At 46.7% G+C, this 21241-nt stretch overlaps 1 protein-coding gene across 3 annotated transcripts in view; it reads left to right on the top strand.

The window, feature by feature from the left end:
• Nucleotides 1–21241, top strand: part of LOC143975807 (receptor-type tyrosine-protein phosphatase kappa-like) — a 228823-nt gene that overhangs the window by 204004 nt on the left and 3578 nt on the right. For all 3 annotated transcript variants that reach the window (XM_077478356.1, XM_077478354.1, XM_077478355.1), the window contains 4 exons: nt 1207–1341; nt 11927–12052; nt 12174–12331; nt 14933–15068. In XM_077478356.1, the coding sequence (XP_077334482.1) occupies nt 1207–1341; nt 11927–12052; nt 12174–12331; nt 14933–15068 (555 nt within the window). The remainder of the gene's footprint in view (nt 1–1206; nt 1342–11926; nt 12053–12173; nt 12332–14932; nt 15069–21241) is intronic.

The raw sequence follows: 21241 nt of genomic DNA, 5'->3' as shown, positions 1-21241 counted from the left end.
GTGTCTAATGCCGCGTACACACGACCCGACTTTCTGACAGCAAAGGTCTGACGGAACGAGTCCGTCGTACAATTCGATCGTGTGTGTGGGCTCCATCGGACTTTTGTTTGCCAAAAATCCGGTAGACTTTAGAAATAGAACATGTTTGAAATGTTTCCACCGGAACTCCGCCGGACCGAGAAATCCGCTCGTGTGTGTGCTAGTCCGACGGACAAAAACCGACGCAAGGGCAGCTATTGGCTACTGGCTATGAACTTCCTTATTCTAGTCCGGTCGTACTTCATCACGTTCGAAATCCGTCGGACTTTGGTGTGATTGCGTGTGGCCAAGTCCGTTCATTCGGAAAGTCAGTCGGAACTCCGCCAAAACTCCGTCGGAAAGACCACCGGACCTAGTCCCTCGAAAAACTCCGGTCGTGTGTACGCGGCATTGATGGTTAAATATCTGCACTAAAGGCCACCACCCAACATATATTTTCAGAACAAATAATAAAGCAACTATTTTTGAACTAAGACCCCTTTCACACCACACCGCCCTTTGCGTCGGCGGTAAAACGCCGCTATTTTTAGCTGCGTTTTACCGCCGGATTTGCGGCGGATTTGCGGCGCATTTTGGCCACTAGCGGGGTGCTTTTACCCCCCCGCTAGCGCCCGCGAAAGGGTTAAAACCGACGACAATAAGCCGCAATAGCAGCGTTTTGCCGGCGGCATTACAGCACTGCCCCATTGATTTCAATAGGGAGCAGCGGTGGAGGAGCGGTAAACACACCGCTCCTTCACCGCTCCAAAGAAGCTACTGGCAGGACTTTTTTCTGACGTCCTGCCAGCGCACCGCTCCAGTGTGAAAGCCCTCGGGGCCTTCACACTACACACAATGGTGCAGCTTCTTTAGGGCGGATTGCAGGCGCTATTTCTAACGCTATAGCGCCTGCAAAACGCCCTCGGGGTGTAAAGGAGATTTTTACATCTATTGTTATTACTTTGATTATTTTTTTTTGCTTGTTTTTATTATACACACAGTACCGTATAAGAGTAAAAGAAGAAGAAAAAAAAAAGTCCAGAAAGATATACCATGAGTACCAGATTGATATATTTTTTTTTTGTATATGGGTTTTATGTCTTCGGGGTTGTTGTTCCTGTTTATGTCTTTTCTATGTCCTGTATATCCAGAAGTGAGCTCCACCTTCATTAACAATGACTCTTTCAGTCCAACAGCCAAGACGACGCCATGATCGTCACCCAACTGCCCATGAAGCATACACTGGCCGATTTCTGGGCGCTGGTCTGGGACTACAAGTGTACGGCGCTGGTGATGATGCAGAGAGCGCAGGACCTGCAGGAGGTCAGTAACTTTTATTAGTTCATCCTCAAAGTGACCGTGTGTGCCTCAAACACATGACTTCAAATATCCTATTAGATATTGCTCATGGAGATACCCCAGAGATCCCAGATATACAGGAAGCTCTGTAATGACAACCCTACCCACCCCCACCTCGAGCATTTTACCACGTGTCAATTATTATGATGGGTGGCCTCCCTCAGCCAACTTTGAAAGTGGTTCTAAAGTCAAAGAATAAATTCTGTGAAGCCTCATATCAATGCAGACCTGCTGGTAATGAAATGAATGGATGAATACCGTATATATATCTCCCATCAGGCCAAGCCCCCAATGTGTTTTGTTCCGCCCCTACGATGATTAAGCTCTGAGGTGCGGAGCGAAATCCGTTGGAGGCATAACCTGGCCAGAGCCCATGCTGAAACTGCCATTCATTTCATTACCAGCATGTCTGCATTGATGTGCGGCTTCATCATTTGCTCAACAGATGCTTGGAGCCTGGTTACCAGGGGCCGTAACTATAGGGGGTTCAGCAGTCGTGACCGCGACCGGGCTCTGTGATGCAGGGGGCCCATGCAGCCCCCTCTACATATGGCCGGCAGCATAGGCAGCTAGGGGTACCAGTGCACCATGCACACGGGTGGTGGAGGTGGAGGGTGACTAGCAGAGCTCCATGCTCAACTAACGCACTGGCTGCTCATTTTGTTGTGGATTCCCCGCATGACCTGTGTCCTCAGCCGGCTCCTCAGAGTACCCCTCTCCTGCTCCATGCATTGCCGCTCAGTCCGATGTCTGTTCTCCCCAGCCAGAGTCCCCCCCCCCCCCCTGAGTCCGGTCCACACTGCACTGCATACTTCTCCTGGGTAAACAAACTTTAAGCACACAGATGCAGTGCAGCCCTATGAGAGCTCCCCGGAGGACACTGCAGGCTTGTCTGCCAGCCCCCCTCCTCCCCCGTCATACACAGATGATGAAAGGTCTTTCTGGGAGATATGCTGATCACCCGTCCAGCACACTGGATGGAACCCAGGCCAACATGGATGAGTGCGTGGCCTACAGCTTGGTCATGGTGAGTGAGAAGACCCCATCCCCCACACACCATTACTTACCCCCTCCATCTCCCCCTGGGGACAGGGGCACCTTCTCACGTGGGGACAGGGACCCCCACCTCCCCTTGGGACAGGAACCACTTCTCACCTGGGGGCAGTAACTTCATCTGCCCTGGAGAAAAGGACCTCATCTCTTCTGGGGATGGGGGCCCCATCCTGCCTAGGGACAGTCCCCCAAGGGGGCACCTAAAATTTAAAAAAAAAATAATAAAAAAACTACTGATACCAGTGGTGGAACTACAGGGCTCACAAAGGTCATACCTGTGACCACGCCCTGGAGTTCCACCGCCGGATTTGGAGGGAAGGGCCCTGGCTGGGGTTCAGGGGGGCCCTTCATGATTTCTTGCATCGGGGCCCTGAAGGTTCTAGTTACGCCACTGCTGGTTACCCTTCAAAGTCCCAATTTCCTATGGGAGATTTTTTTTATATATATATGCCTGGAGCCGGGACAAGCTCCTTCCTTGGCCGGTACTCTAATGCCCCGTACACACGAGAGGGATTAAGTCTGACAGACCTCCAAAGGAGTTCCGCCAGAGTTCCGACGGAGTTCTGGCGGATTTTTCGACCGAACGGACTTGACCACACACCATCACACCAAACTCCGACGGAGTCGAACGTGATGACGTACGACTGGATTCGACGTAGGAAGTTCATAGACAGTAGCCAATAGCTGCCCTAGCGTCGGTATTAGTCCGTCGGAGTAGCACACACACGAGCGAATTTTTCGAAGGGGACCGGGTCCGGCGGAGTTCCGACGGGAAAATTTAAAGCATGCTTCATTTCTAAAGTCTGTCAGACTTTGGCGAATCAAAAGTCCGTTGCAGCCCACACACGATCGGATAGTCTGACGGACTCGGTCCGTCGGAGTTTGGATGTCGAAAAGTCTGCTCGTGTGTACGGGGCAAAAGCCCTTGTACAAACGGTTGGACATTCAGACGGAAAATGTCCGATAGTACCGTGTTGTCGGATAATCCGACTGTGTGTGGGCTCCATCGGACTGTTTCCGTCTGAATATCCGACGGACAAAGTTTTAGAGCTGGGCTATAAAACTTTCCGACAACATGATCCGATCGGACTTTGTCCGGTTGTGTGTAGAGAATTCCGATCGGACAAAGTGCCACGCATGCTCAGATCAAATTCCTACACCAAAGCTATTGGCTACTAGACTGAACGTAGTCCCGTCGTAACAAAATAACGTCATCGCGTTACGTACGGTCGGATTTTCTGACAACTTTGTCTGACCGTGTGTATGCAACACCAGTTTCGGACAAAATCCGTCAGACAAAATCCGACGGATTTTGTTGTCGGAATGTCCGACCCGTGTGTACAAGGGCTAAGCGGTGGACAGAGGACTATTCTCCCTTGCAGCCTGAGCGGCACACATTCTCTGTTATTGGTTCGAAAGTCAAAATAGCTTTTTAGTTCAATCTTATTTTATTCAGAATTTTTTCTTACAAAACTAACAAGTTGAAGAGAAGGGATACAGAGATATTAGGACATTTTTGAAGTATATACACTGGACACATTGGACCCTGAGCAAAAATTTTCTTGCTCTCCACCTGCTTTGAGACATAAAATAAGTAGCAGCTAGACTAAAAATCAGTTTACTGAATCAGATCAGGCAGTGATTGCGATCGGTTGCCAGAGGTTACAGTGTATCGTTACTGCTCACTTATTAGTTGCTAGAGGTTACAGCACATGATTTATGCTTGTCGATTGGTTGCTAGAGATTACTGTACACCAAAACTGCTCACTGATTGGTTGCTAGAGGTGACTGCACATCATTACTTCTTACTGATTGGTTGCTAGAGGTTACTGCACATCATTACTGCTTACTGGTTAGTTGCTAGAGGTTACTGCACATCATTACTGCTTACTGATTGGTTGCTAGAGGTTAGAGCACATCATCTCCTCACTGCCTGCACACCATGGACTGGGGAGGTGAGGGGGGCCCATTAATAGACAGAAAACCCCTAGAGATCCTAGGACTCAGGGGCGGACTGACAACTCATAGGGCCCTCGGGCAATAGAAGATTATGGGGCCCCCAGGCAATCAGAGATTATGGGGCCACACAGTATACACACACAGTATACAATCACACAGTATACACAGACATGTTTCTATTGGCTGAGAAGGTACTGGAGAGGTGGTGCAGCTATGATCTCTGGAATTTTAGACCAAAAGGATGTCGGTAAGGGACATTTCAGAGACAGATGTTAAAAAACCCACAAATTTTTACATACTGTCCCTGGTTTTACTGAGGCTGGCAACTCTGATGGGGCCCCCTAGTGGCATGGGGCCCTCGGGCAGTGCCCGAGTGGCCCAATGGTCAGTCCGCCCCTGCTAGGACTACTGGGATCAGTGGCAGTGCTGGTTGGAGGGGTGGGTGTGATCAATTTCCAGCATGCCCCTTTATTTCCCCAGTGGCCAGCATTCCATAAAGGTGACAGTGTAAATGACCTCAGGGAGGCATGATATACATATGAATACTGCCTTTATTTATATAAGAATACTGCCGGTCTGCCGCTATTTCCATATGAATGCAGACATTATTTACATATCAATGCTGGTATTCACATGTAAACACAGGGTCTGCAGGTGAGTTATCTGTACACAACAATAGGACAGAGCTGGGCAGCATTAGTAACAGAACTTCACACTGAGATATCAGGACACAGCACGGGACTAAAACCTCAAGGGACGAGGGAATTTAAACTGGGATAGTATAGGGCAGCTGCTTTGGGCCCTACAATAATGGCAGGGCCCAGGGCAGCTGCCCCTTTTGCCCTGCCTTAAAGACGGCCCTGCTCCCCCTAGTATGTATGATGCATATTCTTAGTGCATAACTTTACATTTATCAACATTAAACCTCATCTGCCACATAGTCACCCAATTAGACAGAGCATTTCACGCGCTGTTGGTCTGTCACCACTACATTCACATATTTATACTTAGTAAGGCACATAGGGGTGTTCTTGGTGATACAGTTCTTATTTTCTAAGTTATTTTTTTTTATTTTCTAAGTTCATTTTTCCTTCATTCTCCGCGTCGGAGAGCATCAAAATTCGTGTTCATCCCACCAACCCCTCGTAGGGGTTTGGAGTATGGCAGCTCACCATCATTAAGGAGTTGGACTGTACCTAGGCTTGTTCAGGAGCTTCGTCCAAAGGGTATTCCTTTCCCAGCTACAGCTAGGAAAGCGGAACTCTTTAGATTATTGTTTCCAACTCCATATCAACCACTACCATCTACCAGAGTGGAACACGCTTCGGTGCACTACCTCCATGTTGCAGTTGCAGGATAGGATGCAGGTGATTGAAGCCCATGCAGCTAGTGCTATGGTGTCTGCTGCACCCCCAGCTCCTGCTCTTCCAAACCCGGCTGCAGGTAACATCATATCTTTACCTTCGGCAGCGCCTTCACCATTGGCGGTATTGCCTTCTGTGTTTTCCCGCCCCATTTCATCCCTGCCAATATCAAGAAGGATATTTTGGAAGGGAAGAATGTCAACTTGGCCTCGCTGCTAATAGAGGCCCAAGATTTTACTGAGAACAAGTCATTTGTTGGTTGGGGAGGTGTCGGTGGTGCTCAAAACCAAAGATCCCAAGCTTAGTTGCAAATTCAGCGTGCCAGAATTTGTACTGGCATTCGGCATTTTCAGAGACATTGTCTGTTCAGTCAGTCCAGGTCGGAGGGAAGAATTTGACCTATACCTTCACAAGTTGGTGGGTTTGACACACAAGTACGGCAGTTTCATTTTTTATGATTATCATTGGTCCTTTGCCGCAAAAGTGGTGGCCACTTGAGCTCAGTTCCAGGTGGTGACATGTTGGGGCAATATTGATATGGAGCTGTTTTGCAGGCATTTCGCCATCCAGAAATCTTCTGTACGTGCCAACTGCCAGTCATCAGCACACCCCACAGACTGGTGTCCAAATTGTAAGTCCTCTAGTAAGATGGGGACCTCCAAGCAGGGCGGCCGGTGGTTCTTCTGGACTTTCAGGTCAGGTGGATAAAATGGGTAGACCCATCCGCTATCTGGGTAAAGCTCAGCTATGCAATAATTACAATTACAGAGGTTGCAACTACAACCAATGCAGGATTTTGCACGTTTGCTCTAATTGCTTCAGAGCCTACCCTAAGTCCGCCTGTCTTGTCAAGCCTTTCAGTGCTTCATGATCATGCTATGGGATTACCTGAAAAACCCCCATCACTCTTCCAACCGAGTCTTTTGAATGTAATAATTTGATGTCGGCGGAGAGTCACCCTGCTATTGTCAATGAGTTACTGCAGGCAGAACTGTCCAAAGGGGTTCCTGATTGGTCCTTTTCTTCGATCACCATTTTGTATGTGGAGGGTTAGCCTCATTGGGGTGGTATGTGGAAAATTTTCTAATAAATATCGCTTGATATATGATTTGTCTGCGCCTCATTCATCTTCCTAGCCTTAATTCTCTTATCCCCTCCCAGGGGTTTTCGTTGAAGTATTCATCAGTGGATTTGGCTATCTAACTTATCTATCTAACTAGGCTATCTTACTGATACTTTCAGGCTGCTACCTATTAGTCCTGCTCTCTGGCACTGGCATGGCACCAAATGGCACAATTTTACTTCGCCACTAGGTTTGGGTCGAAAAGCAGCCATTGATTGTTTGACACCTTTGCCCAGGTTCTTCATTGGATTTTGGGTAATTGCCAAGGTTGCCAGAGGATAATTCATTATCTTGATTACTTCCTGCTGTTGGAAGACCCTGGTGACCCGCCCAGGGATCTGCATGTGCTTGCAGGACCGTTTTCAGAGTCAAATGTCCCTTAGCTGCACATAAGATGGAAGGTCTGAATAAAGTCATCACCTTTTTGGAGATCACGCTTGATTCCAATCTCATGGTTGCAAGTCTGCCCTTGGAGAAGTTGGTCAGGATACGCCAGACCATTAATTTGTTTGTCCGATCCTCAGTCTATTCCAAGAGGGACTTGCAGACTCATTTGGGAATGCTAAATCACGCCATGAGGATCATCCCTCAAGGTAGGGTGTTTGTTTCCAGATTGCTGGCCCTCCTTCCCCTATATCAGGATTCTGACTCGGCTGTCAAGTTACTAGCAGATGCCCGAGCCAATCTGATCATGTGCAATCAGTTCCTGTGTGACTGGAATCAGGGGCGTAACTATAGGGGGTGCAGCAGTTGCGACCGCAATTGGGCCCTGTGATGCAGAGGGCCCATGCAGCCCCCTCTACATATGGCCAGCAGCAGCATAGGCAGCTAGGGGTACCAGTGCACCATGCACACGGTTGGCTGGAGGTGGAGGGTGACTAGCAGAGCTCCATGCTCGACTATCGCACTGGCTGCTCTTTAGTTGTGCATTCCCTGCATGACCCTCTCCTGCTCCATGCATTGCCGCTCAGTCCAATGTCTGTTCTCCCCAGCCAGATGGGGCACCTAAAAATAAAATAAAAAAATAATAAAAAAAAACTACTGATGCCAGTGGTGGAACTACAGGGCTCACAAAGGTCATACCTGTCTGTGACCACGCCCTGGAGTTCCACCACCGGACTCAGAGGGAAGGGCCCTGGCTGGGGTTCAGGGGGGCCCTCCATGGTCTCTTGCATCGGGGCCCTGAAGGTTCTAGTTACGCCACTGACTGGAATGGCATCTCTGTTTATCCTACATCCAACAGATAGTTCTCCCAGAGTGTTTTCAGCCGGTTTTGCGGCCATTTTTGGACGTGAATGGTCGGCCAGCCGTTGGCCCCCAGAGGTTTTCCGTCTGCCGAAGTTTGGTTTTACTTCAGCATTGTTCGAAATCTATCCAGTACTGGCGACAGCAGTCACTTGGGGTCCAGTTTGGTCAGGCAACTCAGCCATCTTCTTTATGGATAATTTGTCCATGGCCAAAATTGTTAATAAAGGTAGATCGGGGTCCTTGCTAATTATGTCCTTCATGCGCAGGTTGACAAGGCTGGGCTTGACGTATACGTTTCATTTCCAGAGTTCATCAGTGGGGATCTCAACAGTGCAGCTGATGCTTTATCCCGTCTCAATATGCCTCAATTTTTCTTGCAGCATCTGGTAGCAGAACGGACGGGCAAGCCAGTTCCCCCTTACTCGCTGGGGATAAATTATAAATACATTATAGGTGATGTTTTGTGAGTCCATCATAGCTCTAATCCACTTTGGCAACTCACTCCTTCAACTAAAGCAGGGTGTTCTGACTCTGCCTGCTACATCCTTATTATAAAAAAATTAAAATTAAAAATGTAGGTCCAGTGGGAAGTATAGGGAAGATGTCAGTGTTGTAGTCATGCTTTTTTACAGTGTAATGGACCAGCAAGTGACACTGTAGGTCAGGGGTGCCCAACCAGTGGCCCGTGGAGCCCTCTGATGTGGCCCGCGACCTCCTGCTCTGAGATAGAATAGAAAGAATACTATTATTAAAGGTCAGGTTATTACTAAAATCACAGTGTATATATGGGCAAATCTTTTCTGCAGTGGTTACTGGGCTGCTTTCCGCAGGTGCAGAGCAATTTACCTGCGGGTTACCTGCACTGAGCCATAGACTTATATTATTACCTGCGAGTTTGGTGAGCTCTCTGAAAGTGCACCAAACCCGCAGAATATAATACAAGTCTATTGCAAACTGCAGGAAAGCCAAAGGTACACTGCGTTGCACACGTGGTGCGGGTAAACCGCAGCACATCAGTGTGAAAGCAGCCTTGGACCCCTTTCACAAGGTCAGTCTGACAGTCCGACCAATTGGACCCTCCATTCACCTCTAAGTAGTGGCAGACATAAATCGACTTGTGCTCTACCTCCAATACGATCTGCTAAAAAGTATCGTGGGTGGTGGTACCGGCTGCCCGATAAGGGCGGGCCATTGTTCTCTTGCTCCCCCGTTTCTTCCCCCCCCCCCTGCGGCTGGGGACGCTCACGGATACTACCTCATTCCTTCCTCACTCTCTGTTTCTAATATTCCTTCCCGCTGTATTCCTCTCTATCTTATACCCACTTCCCTATCTTCTGGTTCCCCTTCCTCCCTCCCTCTGCCCCCCCCTTCCCCCTACCAAACTCTTGTACCCCCCCCCCCCCCCCCCTATATTCCCTCCCCGTCCACTTTATCTTGTTTGCTATTTAGAGGACATCTGTCAGTTCTCGAGGATCTGGATAGATGGTGGGCCTCCTTAGATTTACGTGCCATCGATAATCCAAGCTCAGATTGACCAGGTTGAGGCCCATCACCCTTCCCTCTCCCCTTCCCTCTTTATAAAATTTAAAATCTTGCACACGTTACTGCTATGCATGGCCAAGCGATGGGCGCTGCTCACTTGGGTTGGTTTGCATTGCTTGGGTGCTTTTAGAGGTCCAGTACTAGAGATTCGCTCCCAATTGGGGAGCGTCTACCAGTATATATACGCCTAGGTTTGGGGCCGTTTACTGTGTTTTTTGCTCTTGCAAGTGTACTTGCTCCATCAATGTTGACCATGTCTCTGTAATATTTTATTTCATTTAACCACTTTACCACCGGCGCACGCCGATGTACGTCCTATTTTTGAAGAGGGATATCTCGGTAACGGCAGCGGCTGCTGCCACAACCGAGATATCCATCTCTTCAGGCGCTGGTCGTCTGTACGATAACGGTGGTCTCCGCGGCACATTCGCCGCGAGATCACCGCTGTCGGCGGCGGGAGAGGTTCCACCCCCCCTTTCCCGCACCTTCCGCCGCTTACCGGAGCCGTCAGTAGCGGCGGAGGCGATCGGGTCCTTTTGCTAGCTGGGTATGGAGACGAGTGAGGCTAAGATGGCCCCCACTCGTCTCTATACCATAGGAGGGCGTCACTTCCGCCCATACCTCTTAAAGGTATATTTTTTCTTTTTTTTTTTGCATTTTAGTCCAAATATGAGAAGTGAAGACTTTTTGACCCCAGATCTCATATTTAAGAGGACCTGTCATGCTTTTTTCTATTACAAGGGATGTTTACATTCCTTGTAATAAGAATAAAAGTGATACCATTTATTTTTATTTTTTTAAAACAGTGTAAAAATAAATAAAATCAATTAAAATAAATAAGAAAAAAAAAAAGGTTTTTAAAAACACCCCGTCACGACGAGCTTGCGCACAGAAGCGAACGCATACGTGAGTAGCGCCCGCATATGAAAACGGTGGTCAAACCACACATGTGAGGTATCGCCGCGATCGGTAGAGCGAGAGCAATAATTCTAGCCCTAGACCTCCTCTGTAACGCAAAAAATGCAACCTGTAGATTTTTTTTTTAAATGTCGCTTATGGAGATTTTTGAGGCTAAAAGTTTGACGCCATTCCATGAGCGGGGCGCAATTTTGAAGCGTGACATGTTGGGTATCAATTTACTCGGCGTACCATTATCTTTCACAATATAAAAAAAAATTGGGCTAATTTTACTGTTGTCTTATTTTTTTATTCAAAAAAGTGAATAATTTTTTTCCAAAAAAAGTGCGCTTGTAAGACCGCTGCGCAAATACGGTGTGAAAAAAAGTATTTCAATGACCGCCATTTTATTCTCTAGGGCAGTGGTCATCAACCCCGTCCTCAGGGCCCACTAAGCCTCGGTTCACACAGGGGGCGATGCGAGGCGACACCGACTTGCCTCGCCGCGACCTGCCGAGACCTCAGCGGCGACTTGCAAATGACTTCTGTATAGAAGTCAATGCAAGTCGCCCCGAGGTCGCCCAAAAGTAGTACAGGAACCTTTTTTCTGAGTCGGAGCGACTCGAGTCGCTCCTCTCAGAACGGTTCCATTGTACAGAACGGGGGCGACTTGTCAGGTCGCGGCGAGGCGAGTCGTGTCGCCTCGCATCGCCCCCAGTGTGAACCGGCCCTAACAGGCCAGGTTTGCAAGATAACTGAAATACGTCACAGGTGATATCATTTACTGCTCAGTGATTGCAGTATTCTTGTCTGCATATCTCCAAGGTAATACATAAAACCTGGCCTGTTAGTGGGCCCTGAGGACAGGGTTGATGACCACTGCTCTAGGGTGTTAGAAAAAAAACAATATAAAATGTTTGGGGGTTCTAAGTAATTTTCTAGCAACAAAAAACAGTTTTAAACATGTAAACACCAAATCTGAAAAAGAGGCCTGGTCCTTAAGTGGTTAATAAAGAAATAAAAAAAAAAATTAAAAAAAAGTATCGTGGGCTGTGTCCGTGTCTGCAGAGCAGTACCGGACATGCATCCACCCGCTCCATTCATTGTGGCCCGCGACTGGTTACCAAGTCGCTTAAGTGGCCCTCGCTCTTCAAAAGGTTGGGCACCCCTGCTGTAGGTAGAAGTAGTGTCCCTTCCTGGCTATGAAGTATGGTAGAGTGAACTGCAAGACTGACTGAGTGCCTGTATAAGTGCCTGTATAAGTGCCTATATAAGTGCTTTGGTGGTTGAACCAATTCACATACTGTAGGTGTATTTAGCAGTGAAGTGAAAATAATGTTTTAAACCATTTTATGCCATACAGAACGGTGCCAGGTTCTGGCCAGAGAAAGGAGAGACCTGCTATGGTGCCTTCAAAGTCAGGACGATGGCGAAGAATCAAGGACATGGCTACACGACCGTTACGCTCAACCTGAGGAGGAGTAAAGGGGTGAGAACAAGTGGGGACCAACAGAGGCAGCCAATGAGCTTGTTTGTCTACTATAATGTACATTCATTTCACGGGAAGGTCAACTTCTACTTATTTTATGATGAATATCGTTGTTTCCCAGCACTCTGATAGCAGCCTGGAGGTGAGACTATTCCAGTTGGACTCATGGCCATTGGGCCGATCTTTGCCGGAGAATCCTGCAGTTCTCATCAGTCTGGTTGGAGAAGCAGAGAAGTGCCAACAGCAGACATCAGACAGTCACATCTTGGTCACCTGCTGGTAAGCTAAGCATTTCTCATGGCACCCGCCCGACACCGGATAGAAAGGGAAATAGCATACAGTTGAACTCTAGTTCTAAGTTACATTATGCTTCAGCTCACGGTCTCCATCTTAGTGTAGGAAATAAAGGAGGAAAAAAAGTAAGACCATTAATAGGGGGGTACAGGCAGTACCCCCGCATCAGGCCTGGGGCATACTGAAAACAGGGCAGGAAACAGGACAGCATGAAGGAGAAAAGGGAAGATAGGGCTAGGTGATTGGACGGAGGGATAATGGGGGCAGTAGGGAAGTGATGTGAGGGGGGATTAGTAGTCAGTGAGGGAGGGCAGAGGGTGAGAGAAGGTTAATGGATCAGCTCATTGGGCTTATGTCCCAGGCCCAGATCTAGTGGGGGTGCTGAGCTGTGTCCCCCCAGATTTTATTTGTGCCCCCCACCCAGGTCTCTAAGAATGCATCCACTGATCTCTGAAACAGTCTGGTGGGGATAACTGATGCAAGGGGGATTTTGATGGGGACAGTTAATGTAAGGGGAAGTCTAATGGGGACAATTGATGTAAAGGGGAATCAAATCGGGATAAGGGATTTACAGGGGTACACACCTGTACACAATTGTCAGTTAAAGCGACGCAGTGCCTCATCGCCAAAAATGGCCGGCCATTAAGGGGCAAATCCTTCCGTTGTTAAAGTCCAGCCTGAGTGGCAGCCCTAGCTCCCTCCATGAATGCAGTGGAGGAGTGAACGTTGTTACCATAGGCCATTAAGGGGCAAGTCCAGCCTGAGTGGCAGCCCTAGCTCCCTCCATCAATGCAGTGAAGGAGTGAACGTTGTCACCATAGGACGGGAAGAATGTTATTTGCAAGATTACTCTATAAAAATTTCTGAAAAAAGAAAAGGAATGCAGTCACTATATCTATGGATTGGTAAGCTGCAATGTTTTTACTCTACTTTTAATTTTCTTGTTAGTGCTTGATGTGTAAACTGCATTTATTCTGTACAATCAAACACAATTTAAGATTTGAAGATTAAAAATGGAACCTTATTAAATTATTTGTAAGTACTTAACCACTTGCCGCCAGCCATATAGCAATATGATGTCGGCAAATTGGTTTCGATATCCTGACCGGGCGTTACATGGCGTCGCCAGGATATCAAGACGCTGCGCCCCCCCCGGGGGCACGCATCGCGGGAATCGTTATTGTGGGGTGTCAGGTCTGACACACCGCAACTCTGATCTATGTAAAGATTCTCTGACAGACTCTTTACCACGTGATCAGCCGTGTCCAATCACGGCTGATCGGGATGTAAACAGGAAGAGCCGTTGACCGGATTTTCCTCACTTGCGTCTGTCAGACACGAGTAGAGGAGAGCCGGTCAGCTGCACCTCTAAGCCCTTGTACACACGGTCGGAGAATCCGTCGGAGTGTTGTCGGATAATCCGACTGTGTGTGGTATGCATCGGACTGATTCCGTCGGAATATCCATCGGACCCAATTTTCCAACTTGTTGGAAATATTTTCCGACCAACTGGTCCGATCGGACATACTCCGATCATGTGTAGAGAATTTTGATCGGACCAAGTGCCACGCATGCTCAGATCAAATTCCTACATCAAAGCTATTGGCTACCGGCCTGAACGTAGTCCCATCGTAACGAAATTACGTCATCACGTTCTGAATGATCGGATTTTTTGACAACTTAGTCCGAGCGTGTGTATGCAACAGTTTCGGACAAGATCCGACGGATTTGGTTGTCGAAATCTCGGACCGTGTGTACAGGGGCTAACGGGGGGGGGGGGTGTCTGTGCTGATTTATTATCAGCGCAGACCCCCCCCTCCCCCAAGGATGCCCACACTGGACCACTAGGGATGCCACCAGGACCACCAGGGATGCCACCACTAGTCGCCACCAGGTAAGCCACCCTAGACCACCAGGGATGCCAATCAGTGCCCACAATGGATGTCAATCAGTGGCCACAAAGGGCATCACTGATTGGCAGGCATTATTGTTTGGCACCAATTGGCATCCATCAGTACCATCCATTAGTGTACATCCGTGCCGCCTATCAGTGCCCATCCGTGCCGCCTATCAGTGCCCATCCATTCTGCCTATCAGTGCCCATCAGTGCCACCTATGTGTACCCATAAGTGCTGCATATCAGTGCCACCTATCAGTGCCCATCAGTACCACCTATCAGTGCCACCTCATCCTCATCGGTGCCCATCAGTGCAGCCCCATCAGTGCCCATCAGTGAAGGAGAAAATTTACTTATTTACAAAGTTTTGTAACAGAAACAAAAAAACTTTTTTTTTTATCTGCTTAGCAGAAAATAAAAACCGCAGAGGTGATCAAATACCACCAAAATAAAGCTCTATTTGTGGGAACAAAATGATAAAAATGTAGTTTGGGTACAGTGTAGCACGACCGCGCAATTGTCATTCAAAGTGCGACAGCGCTGGGCAGGAAGGTATTGAAGTACTTAATATTATTGAATATTTTTTGAAAAAAATAAAAATAAAGTATTTTAACCATTTTCCCCCATCTCAATAGAGTATTGATGTGCAGGAATGTGGAATAATCATATCTCACTCTCTCTGTCTGTAGTGATGGGGCCGCCCGGTCGGGTCTGTTCTGTGCCGGAGTCATAACCTGTGACCAGATCCGCAGTGAGGGCTGTTTGGATGTATCGCAGGCTGTGCGGTCACTCCGGAGAAGACGCAGCCAATTCATCCCTAATGTGGTAAGATGTATACATACACACTGCTTACACGCTGCTATATAGATCCATTCAGTCAAGTCAAGTTCCTCCACCCCAAGCTCGCTCATCTATGTCTTTATGGGGGGGGGTGGGGGGGGGGCAAGTCCAACCCCTGAAAAACAACCCCACACCATAATCTCCCCCCTCTCCACCAAATGATTGGGACCAGTGCACAAAGCAAGGTCCATAAAGACATGGATGAGCGAGTTTGGGGTGGAGGAACTTGACTGGCCTGACCTCAACCCGATAGAACACCTTTGGGGTGAATTAGAGCGGAGACTGCGAGCCAGGCCTTCCCGTCCAACATCAGTGCCTGACTTCACAAATGTGCCTTCTGGAAGAATGGTCAAACATTCCCATAGACACATCTCCTAAACCTTGTGGACGGCCTTCCCAGAAGAGTTGAAGCTGTTTTAGCTGCAAAGGGCGGAGCCAACTCAATACTGAACCCTACAGACTAAGACTGGGGTGCCATTAAATTTCAGGTGCGTGTAAAGGCAACCATATAGATAAGCAATGGATATAAAAAGTCTACACACCCCTGTTAAAATGTCAGGTTTCTGTGATATAAATAAATGAGACGACGATAAATAATTTCAGATATTTTTCTACCTTTAATGTGTCCTATAAACTGTACAACTCAATTGAAAAACAGACTGAAATATTTTAGGGGGGGTGAAGTAAAAATAAAAAAATAAAATAATGTGGTTGCATTAAACCTTATAACTAGGGATGTAACTGTGTTCAGAATTAAGCAGTCACATTCAATTCATTTAAAGTGCCTCTGATTAACCCCAAATAAAGTTTAGCTGTTCTAGTAGGTCTTTCCTGACATTTTCTTAGTCGCATCCTACAGCAAAAAAAAAAGCCATGGTCCACAGAGAGCTGCCAAAGCATCAGAGGAGGGATCTCATTGTTAAAAGGTATCAGGCAGGAGAAGGGTACAAAAGAATTTCCAAGGCCTTCGATACACCATGGAACACAATGACGACCGCCATCATCAAGTGGAGAAAAATATGGCACAACAGCAACATTATCAAGAACTGGACGTCCCCTTCAAAATTGATGAGAAGAAAACTGGTCGGGGAGGCTGCCAAGAGGCCTACAGCAACATTAAAGGAGCTGCAGGAATATTTGGCAAGTACTGGCTGTGTGGTACATGTGACAACGATCTCCTGTAGTCTTCATATATCTGGGCTATGGGGTAGAGTGGCAAGACGGAAGCATTTTCTTATGAAGAAAAACATTCAAGCCCGGCTAAATTTTGCAAAAACACGTCTGAAGTTTCTTGGTTTCTGATGAAACCAAGGTTGAACTTTTTGGCCATAATTCTAAAAGATATGTTTGGCACAAAAACACCACTGCACATCACCAAAAGAACACCATACCCACCGTGAAACATGGTGGTGGCAACGAGAAGGGTACAAAAGAATTTCCAAGGCCTTCGATATACCATGGAACACAATGACGACCGCCATCATCAAGTGGAGAAAAATATGGCACAAAAGTGACATTACCAAGAACTGGACGCCCCTCCAAAATTGATGAGAAGAAAACTGGTCGGGGAGGCTGCCAAGAGGCCTACAGAAACATTAAAGGAGCTGCAGGAATATTTGGCAAGTACTGGCTGTGTGGTACATGTGGCAACAATCTCCCGTATTCTTCATATATCTGGGCTATGGAGTAGAGTGGCAAGACGGAAGCCTTTTCTTATGAAGAAAAACATTCAAGCCCGGCTAAATTTTCCAAAAACGCGTCTGAAGTTTCCCAAAAGCATGTGGGAAAATGTGTTTTGGTCTGATGAAACCAAGGTTGAACTTTTTTTCGCCATAATTCCAAAAGATATGTTTGGCACAAAAACACCACTGCACATCACCAAAACAACACCATACCCACTGTGAAACATGGTGGTGGCAGAGAGAAGGGTACAAAATAATTTCTAAGGCATTAGATATACCATGGAACACAATGAAGACCGCCATCATCAAGTGGAGAAAAATATGGCACAACAGTGACATTACCAAGAACTGGATGTCCCCCCACAATTGATGAGAAGAAAACTGGTCGGGGAGGCTGCCAAGAGGCCTACAGCAAACTTAAAGGAGCTGCAGGAATATTTGGCAAGTACTGGCTGTGTGGTACATGTGACAACGATCTCCTGTGGTCTTCATGTATCTGGGCTATGGGGTAGAGTGGCAAGACGGAAGCCTTTTCTTACGAAAAAAAACATCCAAGCCCGGCTAAATTTTGCAAAAACACTTCTGAAGTTTCTGATGAAACCAAGGTTGAACTTTTTGGCCATAATTCCAAAAGATATGTTTGGCACAAAAACACCACTGCATTTTACCAAAAGAACACCATACCCACCGTGAAACATGGTGGTGGCAGCAAGAAGGGTACGAAATAATTTCCAAGGCATTAGATATACCATGGAACACAATGACGACCACCATCATCAAGTGGAGAAAATATGGCACAACAGTGACATTACCAAGAATTGGATGTCCCCTTCAAAATTGATGAGAAGAAAACTGGTCGGGGAGGCTGCCAAGAGGCCTACAGCAACCTTAAAGGAGCTGCAGGAATATTTGGCAAGTACTGGCTGTGTGGTACATGTGACAACGATCTCCCGTGGTCTTCATGTATCTGGGCTATGGGGTAGAATGGCAAGATGGAAGCCTTTTCTGACGCGGAAAAACATCCAAGCCCGGCTAAATTTTGCAAAAACGCGTCTGAAGTTTCCCAAAAGCATGTGGGAAAATGTGTTACGGTCTGATGAAACCGAGGTTGAACTTTTTGGCCATAATTCCAAAAGATATGCTTGGCACAAAAACACCACTGCACATCACCAAAAGAACACCATACCCACTGTGAAACATGGTGGGGGCAGCAAGAAGGGTACGAAATAATTTCCAAGGCATTTGATACACCACGGAACACAATAAAGAACGTCATCATCAAGTGGAGAAAAATATGGTACAACAGTGACATTACCAAGAACTGGATGTCCCCCCACAATTGATGAGAAGAAAACGGGTCGGAGAGGCTGCCAAGAGGCCTACAGCAACCTTAAAGGAGCTGCAGGAATATTTGGCAAGTACTGGCTGTGTGGTTCATGTGACAATGATCTCCCGCATTCTTCCTATGTCTGGGCTATGAGGTAGAATGGAAAGCCTTTTCTTATGAAGAAAAACATCCAAGCCCAGTTACATTTTGCAAAAACACATCTGAAGTCTCCCTAAAGCTTGTGGGAAAACGTGTTACGGTCTGATGAAACCAAGGTTGAACTTTTTGGCCCTAATTCCAAAAGATATGTTTGGCCCAAAAACAACATTGCACATCACCAAAAGAACACCATACCCACCGTGAAGCATGGTGGTGGCAGCATCATTGGCTCTGTTTTTCTTCAGCTGGAACAGAGGTCTTAGTCAAGGTAGAGGGAATTCTGACCAGTTCCAAATGCCAGTCAATGTTGGCACAAAACCTGCAGGCTTCTGCTAGAAAGCTGAACATGAAGAGGAGCTTCATCTTTCATCAATGACAACGACCCGAAGTATCCATCCAAATCAACAAAGGAATGGCATCACCAGAAGAAGATTAAAGTTTTGGAATGGCCCAGCCAGAGTCCAGACCTGAATCTGTGGGGTGATCTAAAGAGGGCTGAGCACAGGAGATGTCCTCGCAATCTGACAGATTCTGGGTGTTTTTGTAAAGAAGAGCGGGCAAATATTGCCAAGTCGAGATGTGCCATGCTGATAGACTCGTACCCACAAAGACTGAGTGCTGTAATTAAAATCAAAAAGGTGCTTCAATAAAGTCTAAGCCCTTGTACACAGGGTCGGACATTCCGGCGGAAAATGTCAGATCGGACCGTGTTGTCCGATAATCCGACCCGTGTGTGGGCTCCATCGGACTTTTTCCGTCGGGAATGTCCGACCAACCAAGTTTGAGAGCTGGATATAAAATTTTCCGACAACATGATCCGTTCGGACTTTGTCCGATCGTTTGTAGAGAATTCCGATCGGACAAAGTGCCACGCATGCTCAGATCAAATTACAAGACCAAAGCTTATTGGCTACTAGCCTCAACGTAGTCCTGTCGTTACGTACGAACGTCATCGCGTTCCGAACGATTGGATTTTCAGACAACTTTGTCCGACCGTGTGTATGCAACACCGGTTTCGGACAAAATTTGTCGGAAAAAAATCTGACGGATTTTGTGGTCGGAATTTCCAACCGTGTGTACAAGGGCTTAGTGTAAGGGTGTGCACACTTATGCAACTATATTAATATTATTATTTTTTTTATTAATTTTTTTACTTCCCTCCACCTAAAAGATTTCAGTTTGTTGTTCAACTGAGTTGTACAGTTTATAGGTCACATTAAAGGTGAAAAAAGTTCTGAAATTATTTATCTTTGTCTCAGTTTTTTTACATCATAGACATTTTAACGGGGGGGGGGGGGTGTGTAGACTTTTAATATCCACTGTTTATATATATATATATATATATATATATATATATATATATATAGATAGATAGATATATCTCTACAGTGGTGTGAAAAAGTGTTTGCCCCCTTCCTCATTTCCTGTTCCTTTGCATGTTTGTCACACTTAAGTGTTTCGGAACATCAAACCAATTTAAACAATAGTCAAGGACAACACAAGTAAACACAAAATGCAATTTGTAAATGAAGGTGTTTATTAATAAAGGTGAAAAAAAATCCAAACCATCATGGCCCTGTGTGAAAAAGTGATTGCCCCCCGTGTTAAAACATACTATAACTGTGGTTGTCCACACCTGAGTTCAATTTCTCTAGCCACACCCAGGCCTGATTATTGCCACACCTGTTCACAATCAAGGCATCACTTAAATAGGAGCTGCTTGACACAGTAAGGTCCACCAGAAGATGCCGAGACCCCAAGAAATTCAGGAACAATTGAGAAAGAAAGTAATTGAGATCTATCAGTCTGGAAAGGGTTATAAAGCCATTTCCAAAGCTTTGGGAATCCAGCGAACCACAGTGAGAGCCATTATCCACAAATGGCGAAGACATGGAACAGTGGTGAACCTTCCCAGGAGTGGCCGGCCGCCCAAAATGACCCCAAGAGCGCAGCGACGACTCATCCAAGAGGTCACAAAAGACCCCACAACAACGTCCAAGGAACTGCAGGCCTCACTTGCCTCAGTTAAGGTCAGCGTTCATGCCTCCACCATCAGGAAAAGACTGGGCAAAAATGGCCTGCATGGCAGAGTTCCAAGGAGAAAACCACTGCTGAGCAAAAAGAACATCAAAGCTCTTCTCAATTTCTCCACAACACATCTTGATGATCCCCAAGACTTTTGGGACAACATTCTGTGGACCGATGAGACAAAAGTGGAACTCTTTGGAAGGTGTGTGTCCAAGTATATCTGGCGTAGAAGGAACACTGCATTTCATAAAAAGAACATTATACCAACAGTAAAATATGGTGGTGGTAGTGTGATGGTCTGGGGCTGTTTTGCTGCTTCAGGACCTGGAAGACTTGCCGTGATAAAAGGAACTATGAATTCTGCTGTCTACCAAGAGATCCTGAAGGAGAATGTCCGACCATCTGTTCGTGTACTCAAGCTGAAACTAACTTGGGTTCTGCAGCAGGACAATGATCCTAAACACACCAGCAAGTCCACCACCGAATGGCTGAAGAAAAACAAAATGAAGACTTTGGAGTGGCCTAGCCAAAGTCCTGACCTGAATCCTATTGAGATGTTGTGGTATGACCTTAAAAAGGCCGTTCATGCTCGAAAACCCTCTAATGTAACTGAATTAGGACAATTCTGCAAAGATGAGTGGGCCAAAATTCCTCCAGGACGCTGTAAAAGCCTCATTGCACGTTATCGCAAACGCTTGGTTGCAGTTGTTGCTGCTAAGGGTGGCCCAACCAGTTATTAGGTTTAGGGGGCAATCACTTTTTCACACAGGGCCATGATGGTTTGGATTTTTTTTCACCTTTAATAATAAACACCTTCATTTACAAATTGCATTTTGTGCTTACTTGTGTTGTCCTTGACTATTGTTTAAATTGGTTTGATGTTCCGAAACACTTAAGTGTGACAAACATGCAAAGGAACAGGAAATGAGGAAGGGGGCAAACACTTTTTCACACCACTGTAT

Source organism: Lithobates pipiens, unplaced genomic scaffold (assembly GCF_037356315.1).
Source record: "Lithobates pipiens isolate NorthernLeopardFrog02 unplaced genomic scaffold, aLitPip1_a1.2 Scaffold_13, whole genome shotgun sequence".
Classification (NCBI taxonomy): domain Eukaryota; kingdom Metazoa; phylum Chordata; class Amphibia; order Anura; family Ranidae; genus Lithobates; species Lithobates pipiens.
Note: the sequence above shows the minus strand (reverse complement) of the source record. Positions and strands in the feature narration are given on the sequence as shown.